Source organism: Anolis sagrei, chromosome 1 (genome assembly GCF_037176765.1).
Source record: "Anolis sagrei isolate rAnoSag1 chromosome 1, rAnoSag1.mat, whole genome shotgun sequence".
Lineage (NCBI taxonomy): Eukaryota > Metazoa > Chordata > Lepidosauria > Squamata > Dactyloidae > Anolis > Anolis sagrei.
The window spans coordinates 239200968-239223992 of record NC_090021.1 but is presented as its reverse complement, the minus strand read 5'-3'; the positions used below and the strand labels follow the sequence as shown (position 1 = coordinate 239223992).

Below are 23025 nucleotides of genomic sequence, written 5' to 3'. Positions count from 1 at the left end.
TTGGCCATGAAAGCCTTCGACAAAACATGTTTCAGAAATAATATCCGTCTCCAGTTCACAATAGTATTTTCCCATGTAAAAAAGGTAAATGGGGACTGAAGTATTCCTAGCTGAGAGAAAGACAGGGAAAATAAAGCCAATTCTCTTCAGCCAAAGTTCAATCATTGCCTTAGTGAAACAGACAGCTTTCTTCGGCTCATGTTTTCCCAGACCACAGGGATAATTGTCATGCTTCTCCCTCATCTTTCCCACATGAAAGTAAATCCCACAGAAATGAAAGCATTCCTTCCCCTTTCGTAAGATATACTGAAATAATGAAACATGCCATAATATGTAAATGGCATGCATAGGTGTATGAGGACTGATTTTACAGATTACCTTATGCAGTTCAGCTCCTTCATTTTTATCAACAATACCTCCTGATATCATAAACTTAAGGGTTTCTGAAGCTGTGTTCAGCACTGTTTGAACTGCTTGTCTGGTTTTCACAGCGGTAACTATCTCTGGGTAATCACGTTGCATTAGCCCTAAAAACAAACAAAAACATTGTCTATTTTGCAAGAATAGTAAGAAAGAGATTCAATTTCTTTCAGGAAATAGAAAGAAGAGCAATTCACAATAAGATACCAAGGGCTATGTCACTGCCACTGTCAAATTTCTACAGCTGTTGCCAAAATTTAGTACAGAAAATGTTAAAGAGTCCAATTTTTTACCACATAACCTTTAAAAACCTGGCAAAAAGTATCCCATTCACTTCCAGAACAGTCAATTGAAAATGCTCAATAAAATACTTTAAATAAGAGAGTCTTGACTACCCACCAGAAAATCTTATAACAATCCATGCTCTTTGAAGCAATACTACAATCTTTCAATCAACTGCATTTCCAAAGGAAACGGAACATGGAATAAAGTCTCTGATTGTATCCCAGTCCCAAATTGTTATGGCTTTCTAAATAATAGTTAACACTCCAAATGAGCCCAGGAACAGAATAGAAGCTATTGCCAACTGGGACGACGTATCACTACTTCAATCCTTTTAGAGGTGCCTTTTATGTGTGTCGATGCGGAGGGGGGGGGGGAGGGATATTTACTTTTAAAATCTTTTTACTGCCTTGTACTGAAACAGTTCCCCTTTAAAATTGGCTGTCTTGTGAGCTTTTACTTTGAGGCTTTATATCACAAGCTTGAGGCACTCTTGTAGTAAACGAAGTAACAGAGTTTATTTATAGCTTCTGGCTCCAACGCTTATTGTTACATTTGTGTGTTCTGTTACAGTCTTGAAATCTTACATTCAATATCATTCACTTGGTTAACTTTTCCTATCAAACTTCAACTGTTTCAAATCATACACTTTTGACAGAACTATATTTTGCCTTAAACAACACTGGCACTTCTTTATTTTCCTAACTTTTTTTCTCTCACAGAAGTTCCTAACTGTACCTCACAAACAGCAATCCCTAACTCTACTACACAAACATGAATCCCTAACTGAATCTTTTCTGACTCTCTAACTGCCTATTTTTAAACTTAACTCCGCCCCTTTGAAATGTTCAGTTCTCTTCTCCCCAACTGCCATTCTGGCTCAGTGGCCTTTTTAAATCCTGGCCTACACTCATCTGCATACAACCAATCGGCTACAGGTATGCAAATTAATCTTGCCTCTACTGTTGCTATCCTATTTGTGCCAATTCTGCCACATTGCAACATAGAGCTATACATCAAAAATTTAACATAGATCAAAAAATTCGCTACACCAACTTAACAGAAAAACAGATTGCTTACCCATTGCAAAATTGTCAGCTGTACTCATAACAGTTTGTATGCAATGGCTTCTACAGGGGAGTATCAAGTGATCACAGGCAGAACTAGGTGACCTGTAAGACTACTAACGGGATTCCACGAACTAGCAGAATTGAAGGTAAGCAATCTAATTTTGTTTTTCATGGTCTCTATGATTACTCCCTTAATACCAAACCTCCCTCACTACACAAGGATCAGCAATCATAGAATTAATTCACTTTAGCAAGAATAATAAAAACATTAGCATTTTGAATCTCATCAGTTCAGGGTTTGTTTGTTTTTACAGAAATCTGTAAAAATCTGTATTGCCACAGAAGTACCAAATGAAATGCAGTCATAGGTATGTATGCTAACACATTAAACACATACCTAACTCCTTCATAGCCTCTTGTTTGTTTGTTTCCAATATTTTGGTTATTTCCTGTTAAAAATGGGACAAAATTATGTTAGAGAAAAACACATATTTCCTTACAATGTTTTTCTCTCTCTCTGTAGTCTTTGACAGTCATTCCAGTGAGCTACTAGAACCAAGGAAAAGAACAGAAACAGCACTATCCTATCACCGTCAATAAATGACCTTTGGCTAGCACTAGAAAATATTTCATTAGTTACTCAAAGTGTCTATCTCAGTAAGGCCTTATAAAAATTGCAAATTTAAAAAATCTGTATTTTTTTTTAAAGCTTCAACATTTTTACCAGTTTTAACATATTATCCGCAAAATAAACTCCACAAGATAAAAATGGGTGCTACCTCCCTCTGGACCAGACCGCTTAATATATTGGGTTGTTGTAGGTATTTCAGGCTATATGGCCATGTTCTAGAAGCACTCTCTCCTGGCGCTATTATTACTATTATTTCTAAAACATCGTTTCCACTGCAGGTTTGCTCGCCTGCCCTTTGGCAAACACATCTATCTATACACATAATAAAAGTGAAAATGTGTGTACGTAGCAGAGGTCCACTTACACAGACAGCCTCCTGCCTCTACGGACCGGCTATAGTTCCAAGCGCTGAGAAGCCTCCAAAGGCACTCCCTCAACTGACATTGCCACTGCAACCCCCACGAATAATGGACCTGGACCAAATTTGGCACACAGACCTCCATGGCCCACTATACGTCCTGCTGTGGTTTGGCCAAGGATGGACCATGGACGATAGGATATGCAGTACCTTCACCCGATTTGCCTCCCATAGCCCACTGCGACCCCCAGAAATTATGGACCTGGACCAAATTTGACACACAGACTCCACATGACTGTTGCACACCAGGGCTGGGAAAGGCACCTTTAAACCACTCTAGCACTCAGTTTATAAAGCAAAGCAGTTTATTTTAGAATGTAAACCCTTCAGCAAAAAATGGTAAAAAGATCAGATTTAATATAAAGTTTAGTCCTTAAAAAACAAAGCACTTGAAGAAACTTAAAAGCAATAATCCATAAGTACAAGATACATGCAAGATTTTAAAACTGGAGTCTTTATCAAAAACAACAACCCAGGAGATCAAAGGAACTTGGCAACTAAAACATAATTCCAAAAGTATATGAGACCAGGAAACAATCTTGATACTTGAAGCATGAGTCCATTAATATCAAAAACACATAGGAAAACTTGAGGCTCAAGACCATGGATACCAAAAAGCATGAGGAAACTTGAGAGAAGAATCTAGAAGCATGAAACATGAATTCCAGATGTTGACTCCTCTGAGCTACAACAGAATCAGACCTCCTTTATACCTAAGAAACTGTGGCATTTTCCCTGAGAACTTTCTGCAGGGCCTCTTCTCATTAGCAGCACTGGGAATGCTGCCTCCCTAACTTTTCTTGTCTTTGTTGACAAATGGCCCTCCTTCTATCTATCTCAGGAGAAACGGGAAGAACCAGGGGGGAGACACATCTGTAATTACCAAATTCCAATCAGAAAATGACCTTGGTTCCCCTAAACATTTATTTATTTATTGCATTTCTATGCTGCCTTTCTCAGTCCGAAGGCGACTCAAGGCCGCTTGCACTGACACGATTCGATGCCACAATGAACATAAACAAAATTTAAAAGAATTAACACACATTAGGCCTAGAAACCTCTAACTCTGGCTCTAACTGTAAATCCATTGCTGATCTATAATTCACCTGCATCCAGAGAAACTGTGACCTCCACCGACAATGGACTGGGACAAAACTTGGCACAGAGAACCCCATGACCAACTGAACATACTGCAGGGGTTTGGGGGACTGGACCTTGATGTTGAGGGTTGTAGTTCAACCTTATCCAGAAAGCCCTGAACCCAGCCGACATCACATCTGGACCAAACATGGCACACAGACCCAACATGGCCAACTGTGTGTACAAGTCTGGTTTGGGGGTGACTGTCCCCAGCTCTGGGAGTTGTAGTTCACCCTTATCCAGAGAGCACTGAACCCAGCTGACGTCAGATCTGAACCAAATCTGGCACACAGATCCAACATAGCCAACTTTGAATCCTGGTGGGGTTTTGGGTGATTGACCCACAATTTTGGGAATTGCAGTTCACCCACATCCTTATGCATTTTCGAATGGGAGCATTAATAAAAAACAACATGAAATACAGCTACAAATTACCAAACTGATATTACCTAACACCCCAAACAAACAGTGCCTTTTTCAAATAACCCATGCCAACAAACATACTGGAGGGTTGTTTTTTTTTGGGGGGGGGGGGGATGACTCGCCCATATGGAAGTTGCATCCAGAGATATTAACAAACTTCCCAAAACAAGCAATGTCTTTCTCAAGTAGCCTGGGCATCACCGGGTCCCCAAGCTAGTATTCTATAAATTTTGCCTATATTTCCCAAAACTCAATGAGTTTCCATCTTCCCTTTTTATCTTAATACCACATGCCATTTTATCATTTATCACTATATTCCATACTTCTTTATACCAATCTTCAAACTGAAAATCATGCTTTATTTCCAATTTTAGTTATGATCAGCCTCGCTGTTGTTAGTAAATTGGAGATTACCCCCTTTATTTCTTGTGATATTTTAATATCTTAATATTATCATATATCAACAATAAAGCTATTTCTGGTGTGCTCATTATCTCAAATTGTTATCCCCCTTATCTCTTTAAATATCATTTTTCAAAAATGTTGTATATATTTGGAAGTTCACCACATATGTATATATGTGCCTATTTTTTGAAAATCTCTCCAACATTGATTTTAACATTTCTTATCTATCAGGTTTAATCTGATTGGTGTTAGGTTCTTTGGCCTGCAAATTTATCACTGTCCCAACCACCTACCTAAACCCTCAGCTTCTACTGCTTGACTCTCAATTAATGAGATCCATTTATAGAGCTTCCGGGGAATTTCCAAACCATTAATTATAATGGGGAGGAAAGTGAGAACATTCAATGTACCAAGATGATTGAAGTTGAATTTCACTCACATATCACAGTCTCTGTAACCACTACTAGATTCCCCTACTAGCTTAGGATGGCAAGCAGTAAAGGAAAACTAGTATGCTCTGCTAGTACCCAGGGATACCAAGACTAACCTAGCCAATCAAAGTGGAACTGCCCAGACATGACTGAACTGGAACTTGTGGTAAGTTTGATTGACTGATAACGTGCTTTTCCTGTTTGAGGAAGAAGATAGACCCACTTTAAAAGATTGTCTCCCTGCACTGCTGGAAAGTATTTATTTTGTTGCTTTTGAGCTTCATATTATTTGGGGCCGTTTTTCTATTATGGCGCAGAAAGGAATTGTGCTGTAGAAGGTATCATGGATATAATTGCTTGCCAGAAACGGAAATGTTTTCTGGAGATTGTATATCTTAACCATGAAGTTATTAAAAAGCTCATTTGAGAATCTCCCAGACCCAGCCAGTCTCCCTTTGTATTCTCATGTTTGGTGTGCAAACAAAAGTTACTTTTATCTACTCAAAATATGCTCTTGACATTTAATATCATACAAATGAAGAATAACTTACCATTCTCCTTAAAATACATGATTATTGTACTCACCATGTAAACTTTCTCGTGGCCAGCAATCTGTTCAATTAAACATTTAATATCTTCTTCACCTTGAACATAACCTTTGGCAATGTCATACCGGAAAGTGAGCTGTTTGTTTATTTGTTTATCCAATACAAAAATCAATGTTGGTAGCATAAGCTGAAATACAGAACGTATTTTCATTTATATTTTTGACCTATCTATAACATTTAGTAAAGTTAATGACATTAGTACTGCAATTTATGCAACATCCAGCCAAGACCACATCAGTCCTGATCATCCAACAGTTCCTGAGGTAAAGACTTATGTCTGCACCACTGATTTCTTTGGACAAAATGCAAAAACAACTCATGAGCCAGAAAAATGTATGGATCTTTATATGACCTATGGATAAATCCAGGATAAATCTTAGGGGAGTGTAAAAAAATGATATAGATGATTAACTTTAACAAGGTAAGTAAGCCTGAATTTAAACCAGAAAATCTGACAATGATACAGAAATGTTTATATCAACAAACCTTTCAAGGTCTGGAAGCAAATCTTTCCTTTTGGTACCTTTTCTTCCCCAGAACACAGCCATTTTGCCACCTTATATGAATGCTAGAATCACAATATTGCCTTTTTGTTCTCATTTGCAGACCCAGGCAAAAGATGCATGCTTGTGATACAACTCTTTCTTTTTGGCTTTGGCATTTCTTACATTTCAGACTCTTTCTCTCTCTCTAGTATCTTACAGGCTCTTCACTGATACCAAGTTCTCTTGCAGCAACACAATTATCAGATCAAGTTGCACATTCAAGAATGTTTAGATTGAATGATTCTATGTAAAAAGCTCTTGTTTTCTTTGCAGGATTTAGTTTATTCTATTTTATATGCCTACTATAGTTAGGATTGGATGGACTGTAGGCTTAAACTTGGATTTATTGTAGCATTAAATACATGTAAGTAAAGGTCTGTTTTTCAGAGGACATTAAGGGCCCTTCTACTCTGCTATATAATCCAAGTTATCCAAGCAGATAATCCACATTATCCGCTTTGAACTGGATTATGAGTCTATACTGCCATATAATCCAATTTAAAGCAAAAAATCTGGATTTTATATGGCAGTGTAGCTGAGGCCAAAGACAAAATAGTGATTACTACAGATATAGTGGTAATGCCTATGTCTGGTTGCTCCTGACAAGATAAATAAATAAATAAATAAATAAATACCTATACAGCAGTCAAAGGGAAGAGTTTAGTTTATCCATGATGAGCCTAAAGGAAGCACCAATCCCCTCTACTCTCTTCGCTGGTAGCAACATCAGGATGTTTTAACTATGTTTAACTACATTTATTATCTTTAATTTATTGTGTTTTGTTTGTGATTTACAGCCTTTTGTTTGATATAATGTATATTGTTTTTGTGTTGTGAGCCACCCCAAGTCACTTTGGGGAGAGGGGGAGCCATAAAAATAAAGATTATTATTATTATTATTATTATTATTATTATTATTATTATGGTAGAATGGCGGTGACAGTGACTCACTGACACTTCCACGCAGCAACAGAGATCCCTGACTGCTACAATGGGGTAGCCCCAACAGAGCCACTGGAGAGAGAGCAAAGGGGGCTGAAAGAAGCATCCACCTCCTTGCTTTCTTTGCCTTGGCAGGCAAGCCACATAGCAGAAGAGCCGCCGCCACCACAACTGTATCAAGCACCCACTGGAAAAAGCCAGAAAACTTAAAGTATGTATATATATGTGTGTGTGTGTGTTCTGCTACAGAGGTAACAGAACCAAATCCAGAACTCATTAACAGGACCACTCTGGGCAGATAAACCATGTACCAGTGATATTTTCATCTGGTCAGGATTATGCTTTAGCTTGTTGTTTTCCCCACCGTGTGCTATGGAGGACCAATACCATATAGAGAATACTATAAATTATAACAAGCAATTTGAATTTCAGTCTGCAATAACTGGTAGCCTGTATAGCAGATTAACAAAGGATTAACATATTCCCTTATAACCAGTCTTATTCAATAGATCTGACTGCATCATTGTGGGTGAGCTGTAATTTCCAATACAGGTACTCTTTTAAAGGCACTCTCACTAGATTACACTGTAGTAGTCTAGTCTAATTTAGATTTAACTGATGGATGTGTCACTCTAGCCATATTTTCAGGAACACTATAAGTAAAAGCACTGGCCATAGTATATCATCTATAACAAGCCTGATGATTATCAACACCTCATCTGAATCTATGCCCACGTACTCAGAATTCAAAGACATGGTCGTGTTAATCTACATCAGTATGCAAAAGCATATTCCATTACACTTCAATCCATGCAACTGAAGCAGATCTAAGTCTATGAAAGCTTACTATTCCAACTTATTTATCTCAGTTTCAAAAGTATCATGCAGCTAAGTAACCAGAATACTAAAAGAATTATCGAGCTGTGCCTAGTTCCCATCAACAAATACAAAAATCTCAGTGTTAAGATTCAAATCAAACTCTGGAGAGGTCTATGGTATCTCACAAGATTGCTGTCTAGATAGGAAGCAATAAGGCAAACAAATAAACTCCAGAAAAGAGTTCTCTGACAAAATTTAAATATAAACTTACACAGCTAAGAGATATAAAATCACCGAAGAATGTCTTCCTATAGAGACACACCCAGAAGCCTTTCAGACAGGTTCTATATCCCAGAATCTGATCCCAGGTTTTAACCTGATTATATGAGTCTCCACTGCCAGATTATCTGAGATAAATAGAAAATCTGGAATTAGATCCTGGGATATAGGACCTGTCTGGAAGGGCCACCAGAAATCTACTTGTATATTATAAAAGGAAGGAATAAACATGACAATATTCCATGACAATAAAGTAAAAAAGGAATGTCCCTTATAAGATAAAATATGTGAACTCGAATTAGATTATGTAATTTCATTGCTGTTCCAAATATTCAGGACATGACACTTACCTGGGTGAGTCTTTTTGTTCAGTGCCAGAGAACAAGCAGAAAGAATGGTCAAGCCATCACCCTAATGAGTTCAGTTATTACTAGGTTATCCACTTTAAAAAACAGTATGCTAATGAATGGATTTAAACTAAGCAAATGTTACTGAATAAAAAACATTTCAATTTGTTTGAAATTAATTTTTAAATCTAGATTAGAAACCAACAAAATATTAAGTTTTCAACTTGAACTGCTTGACACCACATTGCAGAAGTAAGACAGAAATGCCCATTTACCTTAAAGAGACGGAAAACTCTTAAAAGGCGACCAAATCGAAATATTCTGATTGTATTTATCATAGGGTATGATGGGGTCATATTTTTAAAGAGATTAATAATCATGACATCTATGATTCCAACTACTATTATTATAAGATCAAACTGATTCCAATGGTAATAGATATAGGTCCTCCCCATTGCAAAAGCCTGTTGAAAACAAATATCACATTAAATATCCAGTAGACATTAACATAAACCAAATATTTAGGAAAATGCATTCACATACTAATTTGTATCACATATGAAAATATAGTATCTTGATTATTAGCATAGCACTGTAGCTATAAACAGTGAGAGAGAAAACACAACTCAGGAAGTTTTTAAACTCTCAGCAATCCTTTCGATCAATACACAATACACAATATAATGAAAATTATTGTAAGAGCGGTCTTTTATATACTACAAGTTGCAGCTTGAAACTTATATATACAAATGAAATGGAGTAAAGACACGGGCAATATGAATGAATAGAAAATCTTCTTGAATTTCTCACACACATCTCTGCAATTCTCCGCTAGTGAATAATATTTTAGAATACATAAAAATGGGAAGAAAGAAAAGAAGGGAAGAGGGAAAGAGGAAATAAAGGAAAAGGAGAAAGGAAAAACAGAGGAAGAAAGAAAAGGATGAGAGAGGAAAAGAGAAAAGGGGGATGAGAAGGAATAAAGGAGAAGATGGATGAAAAAAGAAGAAGGAAGAGGCAAAGAGGAAAGAAAGGGAGAAATGATGAAGAAAGAAAAGGATGAGAGAGGAAAAGAAAAAATAATTACATGGCCTTAAAAAGAAAATTTGGAATGAGAAATAAAGCTCTACAAATTTCCAGTCTGGAAGACCTTTGATTTCTGAATATTTTAGCTGCATAGTATTGCTAGATCCTCACAGTTGCAGATCAAGTCTTACTATGGAAGACACTTCAGAAATATGATTAACTTCTATAAAATATTGAAACATTTTAAAAAGATAGATAGCCAATTCCAATACAGTACACAAAAGGAAAATGAGTAAGAAGGAAAGCAGTAAGGGACAAAAGAAAACGAAAAGAGACAGAGGGATGGAAAGAGGATAAGGAAAGAGATAGGCAGGAAAGAAAAAGGACGAGGGGGACATGGATGACAAGAGGATAAAAGGAGGAAAGAATAAAGGAAAGGAAGAGAGAAGGAATGGTGGAAAAAAGGGAGAAAGGAAGAAACAATAGGGAGGGAAAGATGGGAAGGACAGAAAATGCGCACACAGGAGGCAGAAGGAGCACATGAATGCCCCAAAACATTGCTACTGCCTCTTCCTCCACTCCTGAGGCACACCCCCTTCACCCCACCTTGCGAGATCCAGAAAGGGAGGGAAAGATGGAAAGGACAGAAGGTTTAAAAGGACAGGTAGATGAATGCGAGCACAAGAGAGGAAGTAGTAGTGCCTCAACAATACATCGCCGCCTCCTCCGCCCCCGAGACCTGCACCCTTCACCTCCGCTCACGAAAGCCAGGGCCGCCTTCTTCTGCTGCTGAGGCCACCTTCCTTGCACCAGCCTCAACTAGATCCTGAGCACTCCCGTTGCCTCTCCTTTGTTCCCTCACTTGCCCTTTACCATATTACACGAATCTAAGGCACACCACAATTTTGGCATGTTCATTTAGCCAAAAAAGGTGCATCTTAGATTCACGTAAATATGGCATATGTGTCCTATTGTCTCCAGAAAATGTCAAAAAGCCATGACTAAGTGTTCATTGGAACACGCAATTATTACAGATGCCTTAGAGGAGTGACTTATGATATAAAGTTCTTCATGGACATGTCTGCAACCTTGAATGGGATAATAATAATAATAATAATAATAATAATAATAATAATAATTCTTTATTTTTACTCCGCCACCATCCCCCCAAAAGGACTCGGGGGGCAGCTCACAGAAGCACTCCAAGTGCCACACGCAGACAACAATACATAAGCACAAACCCAATGACACAAGTACAATCAACAGCACATAAAAACCTCATCAATAAAATCACAAAAATTTGAAAGCCATAAAATTCCTAAAAAGCAGTGGAATCTGAGGGCTGGATATCTATCATAACAATCAATCAAAGTGTGGGCCAGTACAATCAAGGATAAGATCTGGATCAGCAACTAGGTGTAAAGAATTGTAATTGCCGCAAATAATATCAATAAAAACAAAATCAGAAAGAAGTAAAAAAGTGATACCATTATAAGGAGAGCAGTGTACCATTTCACATTTTTAATATTTTAAATTTCACATTATTTGTCAAATGCAATTTATTTTTTTGTTGTTGTGTGTCTTCAAGTAGTTTCCAACTTATGGTCATCCTGTACTAGGCTTTTCTTGGCAAGATTTGTTCAAAAGAAGTTTATCATTGCCTTCCTCTGAGGCTGAATGTGTATGGTTCAAGTTTACCCAGTAGGTTTTATGGGTTCAAAGTAGGAAAATGAACCCTGAATCCCAGGATCATATACTATTTTGTAAACATATTTTAAAAGCAATTAAAATTACAACTGATATAAGCATTTTATTACATAATTAATACCTTCAGGATAGCTTCTCCTATGTATAGACACAGAAAGTAATAGTTGCACATTCTTAGTTGTGGAAGATATTCTTCATTCACACTCGATATAAAGTTAAGAATAATAGGAACACTGTTCAAATATGTTATCAAGGTACTTATATATTCAAACTCTTCCATAAACACTATTTGGTGACACATCCTCAAAAACTTGTTTCTGTACAGGAAGAAGAAAAAAGATTTGGGGTTTGTTATTCAGAACAGAGTATTTTAGTACTTCTAGAGCAATATTATTAGTCTAATTTTTACATATAATCATGCATCACAATGTTTTCTCTAGTTGACCTCCTTCAATAACTAGAAATACCAAGGTTGTGGACTGGTTTAGGAAGAAGCGGACTGCCTCTATCTAGGAATGTATTTCTTTAATAACTGTGTTTCCCGCTGAAGATTCTAACCTTATTTCTCTGCCTGCAATTTGGTTCTTTCAAACTCATAATTCTAAGATAGGCACATCTGCTTTGACTGGCATTAAGGATCTAGCAGGTTTTTAATTCCAATAATAATTTATCAACATCTTTCACCACCACCATAGAACACACAAGAGCTTACCTCTTTGAACTCTGCATTAATTCTGCTCTGCATACACAGTGGCACCAACAATGAAACGGAGTAATTTTGGAAAGGTTCTAAAACAGGCATGGATAAACTTCAGCCCTCCAAGTGTTTTGGACTTCAACTCCCAGGGCTTTTTCTGTGGTGGCCCCCCGACTCTGGAACACCCTCCCAAAAGATCTTAGACAGGCCCCTACATTGGTAGTCTTTAGAAAGAACTTGAAGACCTGGCTGTTCCGATGTGCCTTTCCAGAATAGGAATCTCCAATAACAAGTCCCAGAAGCACTTTATTAGAACTAAGATTGCTGCACACCGCACACTGCACTTACCCTATAATCCTTACATTTCATCTGTCACATCAGCACTTTTAATCCTGTACCCATTACTCTGGCCCGGCCCAGTTTTATAGTGTCTTTATGTATTGTTTATTGCTTGTTGTTTAATATTGCTTTAATTGTTTTTAATTTGCTTTAGGTGTTGTATTGTTACGTTGTATTTTGAGGCCTTGGCCTTTGTAAGCCGCATCGAGTCCTTCGGGAGATGCTAGCGGGGTACAAATAAAGTTAATAATAATAATAATAATAACTCCCAGAAATCCCAGGCTACCAGCTGTTAGGAATTGTGGGAGTTGAAGTCCAAAACACCTGGCGAGCTGAACTTTGCCCATGCCTGTTCTAGAACCATTAATCCTAGCATTGAGGCCTTACCTCTTGTGCCATTAGGCGTTCGTTTTTCCCACCAACCTAGACATAATACAAACCCTAACATCTGTCTTAATCAAATTCATATGCCAAGATTCAGACTTCTAATTCTGAGCAATGTGCATTATTATAGTTTACTAAACATTATACTAACTTTGGTGGCTTTGTTATTTCGTCTTTCACATTGTAAACCCAATCAGATAGCCATTTCTTCATCGTCACCAGCATTCCTTTGCTTTCCCAATATGTCTTTACTTCATGAATATTCATAAACCTAGAATATTTAAAGTAACATATAACTGTAAACAGAGTATTACATAGCCCCTCAAATGTGGAATAACTTTACCAAAATTATTAGAATGCAGTATTAATATGGAATCATAGGTTGAAATAAGCAGGTAACAAGAAGCATCTTTATAAAATAATAAAAAAAATTATTTGCATCCCGCCATCATCTTTCCAAAGGGACTTGGGGCAACTTACAAAGCACTTCAAAATGCCGCACATAAAATAAGCAATACATAGAACTGAAAATAATAAAAACATGAAATTACAATCGCTTACACATACAATCACCCACACAACTGTCCATACATATAAAATCACATAATAAAATGAAAATGCATAAAACGCAGTCATAACTACAGATAAAACTGGTTGTTTATGATTAACAAATTTGGTGCCGAAGTGAAAGCATTAGAAGTGTAATCCTGCATGATTTTGTTCCGAGGAAATTCAACGTTTACTTTTTATTCATTTTTATTCTGCCACCCAACAAAATTTATCAAAGTATCTTAAGTTTCAGTATAAAATCTGCAGGAAAGTAAGGAAATCAGGTGCAAGGAAATCTCATTTCATAAAGCGTGGTGAAGTGGGGATTCTCCAATGACAATGACCAACCACAATTCATTCAGAGAAAACCAAACATAACTCCCTATTGTAAAAGTGGGCAAAGTATACGGCATGGCATGGCTTTTTATGGCTATTGGCCTATCTAGACTCCCCAAACCTTGTTCAATGTCCAAAATTGGATTGAATTGGCTTTATTGGATGTCTCCAGGACATCCAGGAAAACCCATTTATTTTAAAAATACACTGCAACCTCAAGCGCCACCTCAATACTTAATAGAAAAAATAAAGCTTTCTTTAAAATCAGATTTTTTTTTTGTGAAATCTGGCCACTTCAAGATAGCTTAATTTTCTAGCTATCTGAGTGGACTTTTCTTTGCAGGAAATTTGGGATCTGAGAGAAAGATTCTGAAATGCATAAAAGTTTCAGCCTGGCTTCAGACCTTGGAACTCACTAGAACTTTCCTAGGAGATGGAACAGACAGCAAGCAGAAGCCATGAAGAAGGACGGGTTGCTTACCTGAAACTGTAATTCTTTTAGTGGCCCTCTTTGAATTCCCGCAATTGGATATTTTTGCATATGTGCAGAGCACTGCTCGAAACCTCCTAGAATCGCTAGGCAAAAAAAGTTTTGACAGTAACTTCACCCACCATCCTGATGCTATATAAGGTCTGGTTGTGCCGTAAGTGGAAATACATGCCAAGAGGCTTGCCCCAGAATAGACTTTCCTGCCAATTATGTCAATTTTCTTTTCCTATTTGATGGGGCCACATGTAACACTGGCTTGATTTTGACTGAGCTTCATCCACAATGATGGAGTTGTGGTAGTGTGACAGCCAAGGGAGGTCAGGGTCCTTAACATAGTACCCAGTTTCTATTTCAGAGACGTAGGAGGCACTGACAGCGGATTGGACCAAAACAATTTCATTGTAACAAGTATGGAGAGAAGGAAAGGTACGCTGCCAAAGAAACAGCCTATTAGGCACCGCGAAACAGCAGGTCATCTATTTTTTTGTACATGAGGCATGAAAGGCTGGCAATGGATAAAAGCATGAATGGAACTCCCTTCACCCAAAGAGAGGCACTTAGAGTGTCCACCTATATCAGGCAATTTGCCTGAACATTGCTTGCTTAAAGCGAGTGGTGGAAGCCATCATGGACTAGGGCAAACACCATACTTATGGAACAAAAAGTTAGAAGAGGGAGCAGGAGCAACAAAACATCAGCCTCAAGAGGTCAAAGACCAACCACAGGTCAGACCAAAGTCACTACCCAATGAAGGCAAAAAGGAATCCAACAGCAAATGCTAAAAACCGAAGACAACCTTGACAAGCAAAGGTTCCTGTACCAGCTGTAGGACTGACAAAAGGAACTGAAGAGTCTTGGCGGCAACCAGGCCTTATATGGCCTCAGGAGGGTGTGAGTTACCGCTAAATCTTTTCCTCTCTAGTGATTCTAGAAGGTTTCAAACAGTGCTCTGCACATGCATGATAATACCCAATTGTGTGATTCAAAGACCATGAAGAAGAAGAAATGTTTCTTTGATATACATACAGAAAATATAACAAGCTGAACACTAACAATCTGTTAACATCCAATGAGATTTATGGTTATGTAGTTCTGCAATACCAGAAAAAAGTTGTTAAGAAAGTACTAGAACTCCTATGTACATTCTAAATGGAATAGCATCAAGACATCACAAATATAGAAGTAAATCTGATAGCCATATTCTGGAAATAAAGCCTAAAAGAATAGCTATATAGCAGAAACACAGACAATGAATTAATATATTTCTGCGCTCATTCTTTGGCAGACCGGAATATTTCAATTCAATAAATACATGGGCAGTTAATTATAGTCAACATTTAAGAAATGATATATAGAAGATTTTAAAAACAAGTATATTGTATAAACTGAAAGACTTACTTTCCTTCAATATCAACATAGCTTTCTGCTGCACCTATTAATGTTTGAGCAGCCTCTTGGTTTAACATTCCACTGTTATATTGCTTCTGATAACTTGCCTATATTTGGGGGGAAAACTCTTACTGAATAAAAACGCACTGCTAATTTTTTTGTAAAATAATATTTTCATGACAACATGTATCTCACATAATACACCTGCCTATAAAACACTACATACACATAAATGCATACAAAAATTCATGCTTATTCACTGCAGATTCACTTATTTGACTGTGTTGCCAAAGACATGGAAATTCCATATATAGTGCTCAATTTGTGACCAGCCTTGACATAGCATTATATATGCACGTATATGCAGATGACACCCAACTCTACTCTTTCTCACCTAAATCCACAGAAGCTGTCTTGACCCTAAACCAGTGTCTGTCATCAGTAATCGACTGGATGAGGGCAAACAAACTGAAACTTAATCCAGACACTATACATGCTCCTGGTCAGTTGGAAGGCAGGCCAGGAAATAGGAATCCAGACAGTGCTGAATGGGGTTACACTCCTTCTGAAGACACAGGTCTGCAGTATTTTTGGATTCAGCTCTGAACCTGGAGCTCTAGGTGTCTGCGGTGGCCAGGAGAGCCTTTGAACAATTAAAACTTGTGCACCAACTGCATCAGTTCCTTGAGAAGCCATATCTGGACATGGTGGTACATGCCTTAGTTATAGCCTGTCTGGATTACTGTAGCATGCTCTACGTGAGGCTGCTTTTGAACAGGGTAGACGGAATTGCCCCCTCCCTGCTGTCCTTCCAGTAGCAGGCTCAAACTTTTTTATTCAGGCAGGCTTTTAAAGATGGTTTTTAAGATAAAGTGAGGGGGTACTGTGGTCTTAGCTTTGAATATGTTTGTAATCCGTTTTTATGGATTTTGACAGTGATTTTTTAAATACTATTGATACTTATTTCTGTTTTAATGTTTAATTGATATGCTTTTAATGTAAGCCACTTTAAATCTCCTTTGTGGAGAGAAAAAATGTGGTAATAATAAACATAATAATTATATTTCAATTATCAATTAATCTGCTCACAAAATTATATATGTGGATGTATCCAAAGGGCCACCTAGTCTAATCCCCTGTCACATAGGAACAGAAAGCCAAATAACTTCTGAGAGGTGGCAATTCAACCACTTCATAAGTACCTAACTAGCAAGCCTCGGTTCATTTTGAGTTTCAGCTTTACTGACTTTCTCACTACATTTACAGGCGATATGTTTATATTCCTCTTTGATGATTTCCCGTTTCCTCCATTTTCGATATAGCTCTTCACATGCAATCATTAAATACTACAACATTAAGGGTTCAATGTAACACCTAGGTCTTCAGAAAAAACAAAAATGGGATGGTGTGGTCTTTGGGTCTCCAAGAGTGCCTTCTAGTTTAATCTCAGGTCAGTACAAAACACACATAGATAAAATCCTTATGTGTAGAATTGGTTTTGAATGAATATATTTACCCTAGCGCTTTGTCATATCTGGAATTAAGCTTAGATATGAGAAAATAGTATGTAGGCAATAGGCAATGAGGTAAGGGAGGTTACTGTGGTTATGTTCGGCTCACAACCATATCCCCCCCCCCCCCAATGTTACATGCATTTTTCCTTATTGAAAGAAATCCACCAAGGAGAAAAGGACATAAATCTGTCTTCTGATTGCTGATATGATATCCACTCTATCTATAAATATGGGTTGCTTACCTGTAAACATAGTTTCCCAAGTAATTCCTGCGCGCGCGCAGGCAGCAACGGAAATTCACGAGCTAACTCCCAACTGACCATTAGAGTAGCCCCGCCCTTTTCTCCTCACTCCTATAAATAGCCCAACCGCGGGGCTACGACCCAGTTCTTCCGCCGCAAAGTGCAGTCAGAAATTCTGGGCATGACCACAGAGTGGGGAGGACGGGCGGGGATGTGTGAATTCACAGGCTACCACTCGGGAAACTATGTTTACAGGTAAGCAACCTATATTTTCTCCGCGTGGCTAGCCTGTGAATCACACATGTGGTAGACTAGCGAGCTGCTAACCTCAGTGGAGGGTGTCATGCCACAGCTGAAAAAAGAACAGCCCGGCCGAAGGCTGCATCCCTCTTCGATGCCACATCCAGTTTGTAATGTGTCACAAAAGTTGAAGGAGTAGACCAGGTCGCTGCCCTACACACCGCGTCCAACGGAACTCCTCTCAGGAAGGCCGTCGAAGTAGCCACCAATCTCGTGGAATGTGCCTTCACCTGTAAAGGTAAGTCTTTACCCGCCATACTGTAAGCCTTATGAATGGTCAACACAATCCAAGATGACAAGCGTTGGGATGATACTGGGAGACCAATGGAGTCCCTGCGGTACTTCAAAAATAATCTTGGGGATTTCCTGTTACCCGATGTTCTATCTAAGTAAAAGGCTAGAGCTCTCCTGACATCCAGTAAATGTAAAACCCTTTCCAAAGGTGAAGTCGGGTTTTGGAATAGGGCTGGCAACACTATCTCTTGGGAAAGATGAAATTTCATAGCCACCTTTGGAAGGAAAGCCAAATCTGTTCTCAACACTACTCTGTCCCTATGCATCCGTAAGTACGGCTCAATGCACAGAGCTCACTAGCCCTACGAGCCGAAGTAATTGCAACTAGGAATGCTGTTTTCCAGGACAAAAAGGATAAGTCTGTGGTCGCCATTGGTTCAAACGGCGGCTTTGACAGTGCTGCAAGCACTATTTCAAGACTCCAAGCCGGAACAATTGGAGTGATTGGAGGTCTAATATTTCTAAAACCTTTCATAAATTGAGATACCAGAGGGTCTCCAAAACAAGATGGTAAACCTGCTCTCCTGCGAAACCAAGATAAGGCCGCTAAGTAGCACTGCAAAGATGACAGGGCCAGACCTTGGTTGGCAAGATGCATTAAAAATTCTAATACTATTGTCGTAGAAGCCGTACATGGGTCCGTGCCCTTTTCTTGGGCAAATTTTGTAAACCTTGTCCATTTATAAAGATATGATCTTTTGGTGGAGGCCCTCTGCGCAGCTTCTAAAACATCTCTCACGTCTTTTGACAGAGACAGGTCTAATACTCCTGGAGCGGGAGTATCTCCAAGCAGTTAGTCTGAGACCCTGAACATTCGGATAAAGGACACAGTTGTCCTGAGTTGTCAACAGGTCCGCTCTGTATGGGAGAGGCTTGAACTTCCCCCTGGATAACTGCAGAACCAACGGGAACCACGGCTGGCGCGGCCACCAAGGAGTGATCAGAAGCCCTCTGGCCCTTTCGCGGCACAGTTTCGACACCACCCTCAATATCAGGGGAAATGGCGGGAACACATACACCTCCTGGGCCCCCCAATGCATTGAGAAGGCGTCCCTCATGCAGCCCTGCGCCAAGTCTCTGTCCTGTCTGGCACAGAATTGGTGACACTGTTGTGCAGTGACGCAAACAGATCTATCGAGGGGGTTGCCCACTCCTTGAAGAGTTGTGATGTCACATCCTTGTTCAGAGACCACTCGTGATGACCTAGTGGACTTCTGCTTAAAAAATCTGCTAGAGTGTTTTGTTGTCCTGGTAGGTGGACTGTGATGAGATGAATGTTTCTTTCCACATACCAGTGTCATATACTCAGAGTCAGTGTCAGCAATGTGGGAGAGTGTGTGCCTCCCTGTTTGTTGATATAAAACATCACAGTAGTATTGTCTGAGTACTTGGAGGACCCGATTGGTGAGTATTAACTCGAAGGCTTTTAATGCCTTCTCCACTGCTAACAGTTCCAACTGGTTTATGTGTAGAGTGGATTCTAGAGGTGTCCATTTTCCTTGAGCTGTGAGGTCGTCCACATGTGCTCCCCACCCTATAAGTGAGGAGTCTGTTGTCATGGTCTCGGTGGCGATAACCTCTTGGAAAGGCAGGCCCGCACAGACATTGCTGCGCTTCAACCACCAAACTAGGGATGTCCGCACTTCCCCAGGCAATGATGGGAGTACATATGGTCTGTGCGTTAGTGGATTGAATAAAGAAAGGAACCATGACTGTAGTAATCTCATGTTCAGCCGTGCATAAGGGGTTACCGCTGTAGTGGATGCCATGTGCCCCAGAATGACTTGGACAGTTCTGGCGTTTACTCTTTTCTCCCAAAACACTTGAAGAATCAGCTTTTTTAGGTTTTCGAAACGGTCGTCGGGTAGGTACGCACTCTCCAACTCCGAATCCAGTATTGCGCCAATAAACTGGATTCTTCTTGTCGGCGTGAGCTGGGACTTCTCCCAATTCACGATGAGACCTAGGGACTGGAGAAAACATAGTGTTTTTTTGACATGGTCTTCCAGAGTCTCTTTTGTTCTAGCCACAATAACCCAGTCGTCTATGTATGGATAAACCGTAATACCTGAAGTGTGTAGGTGAGCTGCAACCGCTGCCATACACTTAGTAAACACCCGTGGCGCGGTTGCTAATACGAAAGCCAAGTCATTGAAACTATAAGCTTGGCCTCCCACCATAAAAGCCAGATATCTCCTATGCTCTCTATGTATTGAAATATGGAAATAAGCGTCCTTAAGATCAACCGTTGCGGACCAATCACCTTTATTCAGCAATGGTAACAGTATCTTCAATGAAATTTCTTAGGCTCTATGTAGGAATTTACATCCCTCAAATCTAAAATTGGCCTCTGGCCTCCACCTTTTTTAGATACTAAAAAGTATCTCGAGTAAAAACAAAACTTCTGAACTTCAGTGGGCAATGGAGAAATGGCTCCCTTTGAAAGGAGCTTGTCAATCTCCTCTTGTAGTAAAGGAGATGGTGTAGTGACTCTTAGTCGCCCAACAGGAGGCAACTGCTTAAATTCAATAAAGTAACCATTTTTTATTATCTTCAAAACCCACTTGTTCTTCTCATAGTATTCTAAAACGTCTATTAATATTCTTGTGTTGTCTTTTATCTGCCTGTTAGGGAGAAAGCCAACCTGTTCTTTAGATATCCAATCTTTTAAAAATGTTTTTAATCTGTCTGCCAGAATTGTTGTAAAAATTTTGTAATTATTATGTTGGATCCGTGCCTTCTTTGTGGATTAATATAATGTTGGCTTTCTCCCAGGATTTAGGGAGTGTTTTATTTTCCAGTATGTTGTTTAGTACTTTTTGTAGTAGGGGACTTATTTTGTTTTTGAATGTTTTGTAGAAGATGGCGGTGTAGCCATCCGGCCCTGGCGCCTTGTTGTTCTTTAATTTTTTAATAGCCTCTTCAATTTCATGCATTGAAATTGTTCCATTTAAAATTTCCCTTTGGGCTTCTGACAGCTTAGATAGATTCATATCACAGAGATATTTCATTACTTTTTCTTCTGTTATGTGTGTTTTTTTGTATAATTCTTTATAGAACTTACAAAATTGATCTGCTATGCTCATGCCTTCTGTGTATATTTTCCCTTGGACTTGTATTTTGATGATATATATTTTTTTTGTTTTCGGTTTTTTATTTTATTTGCAAGCCATTTATCGATTTTATTAGCATTTTGAAAGTAGTTAACCCTCATAAATTTCATTTGTTTTTCTAAACTTTCCGTTTGTAACATTTGATTTTTTTTTTTAGTGACTCTGATATAAGAATCAATTTTTTTATTTTTAGGACTACTTTTTAAAAGTAATTCCTCATTCTTGTTTAATTTTTCAAGAATCTCTTTGATTTCCTTGTTTTTGTTTTTCCTGTTTATTATATCTTGTTGGATTAAATATCCCCTCATGACCGCTTTCATGGCCTCCCATTGTATGGCTTCGGATGTTTCCTCGCCTTTATATAAATTTAGATATTCTTCTAGTAATTTCCTATTTTTTTCGATATCCTTTTCCTTTTTTAGTAGATTATCTTTCAGTCTCCATCTAAAATTTGTCTCTTTTCCTCTGATTGTAATTTCTAAGGCACAGTGATCTGAAAAGGTTCTTGCGGCTATCATTATCTTTTTTATTTCTAGAGTCAGAGTTTTCGTTGTCCATGCCATATCAATGCGGGACCACGAGTTGTGTCTCCCAGAATTGTATGTGTAGTCTTTTGTTGTACCATTATGGTGCCTCCATGCGTCTTGTAAATTTAATTTTTCCAGCTGTAGTATAAAATTTTTGGGTAAACACATCTATGAAACTCAATAAAAAATAACAAAAAAAACCCACTTGTCTGTTATTTTTGTCCAAACATCATAAAAAGGGGCTAGGCGATCGCCAAACGTGGCAGATTCCTTACAAATACCCCCATTCCTCTCATAACTAATACATTCAACACGCGTAACATTAATAACTTGAGGGATTAACCAAACCGTGGCCGTTCCCCCTGATGAACTTTTATAAAAAACGCTGCTTTGGTCCCCCAGAGCGGTTTGGTTTACTTTGATACGGTTGATAACAGTTCTTCGCCCCAAAACCTTGTTTCTTTGGCACAAAAGGTCTGTTGTATTGTGTGGAATATTGGCGTTGCTGAGAATTTGCGTAATTACCGAAGCGAAGTGTTCTGCCATCTCGGGCGTTGCTGATACGTGTTTTGTTTCGGGAAACCATATATCTGTATTGTTTTATTCATTTCTTGGTTGTGCTTTAATTTCTCATCCGTTGATGAGTTAAATAACCCATCATGGAGCATAGGTAGTTCCTCTGCTAAGGCTCTACCCTCTTCTGACAAGTCAGATGCCCTTAGCCAAGCATGGCGTCTTGTCGATGTTGCCATGGCAAACATTTTCCCTGCCGTCTCTGCCAAATGTTTCACAAATTCTTTTTGGTACTTAGAAAGGAGTATGGCCTCCGATGTGAATGATCTAGGCAGGCGTTGCTCTTCTTCTGGCAGGATATTAACATATGGCAGAACTTTATTCCATAAGAAGGTTTGATATGCGCTCATATAGGTTGCGTAATGAGCCATTCTTGTAATTAGGCCTGCTGCCATGTGCATCTTCTTTCCCATAGTATCTAGTTTTTTTCCCTCTTTATCATCTGGTGTCGTTGCTGTTTTCCTAGATTTCTTCCCTTGCCCTACTTCAGCAATAACAGTGTTCGGTTTAAAAGGGCGAACTAACCAATCTGCATTTGTTAAGTCAATCCTATAAAGATTGTCCACTTTCCTGGGCATGGCAGGTGCCGCAGCCGGTGACCCTTCTGGGACCTTTGTAAGCTTTAAGAGGTAAGGTAAGGATGGCAACACCGTGGTATTAGGAGCATCTTGCTCATCAGTAGGGAACATTGGATCTTCCACTGTTTCCTGTGGTTTGGATGTTTTTAAATCCAGTGCCCTTATCATTTGGGATAGTATTGCATTGAATTTCTTAAATTCTTCTGC

The 23025-nt window shown here is 38.8% G+C and overlaps 1 protein-coding gene across 1 annotated transcript in view; it reads right to left on the bottom strand.

The window, feature by feature from the left end:
- LOC132771627 (solute carrier family 9 member C1-like) overlaps positions 1-23025 on the bottom strand; it is a 109431-nt gene that overhangs the window by 42197 nt on the left and 44209 nt on the right. The window contains exons 13-19 of the mRNA XM_060769856.2: positions 15687-15784; positions 13065-13184; positions 11615-11810; positions 9036-9224; positions 5806-5955; positions 2170-2221; positions 379-527 (exon numbers count right to left, since the gene is read on the bottom strand). Of these exons, the coding sequence (XP_060625839.2) occupies positions 379-527; positions 2170-2221; positions 5806-5955; positions 9036-9224; positions 11615-11810; positions 13065-13184; positions 15687-15784 (954 nt within the window). The remainder of the gene's footprint in view (positions 1-378; positions 528-2169; positions 2222-5805; positions 5956-9035; positions 9225-11614; positions 11811-13064; positions 13185-15686; positions 15785-23025) is intronic.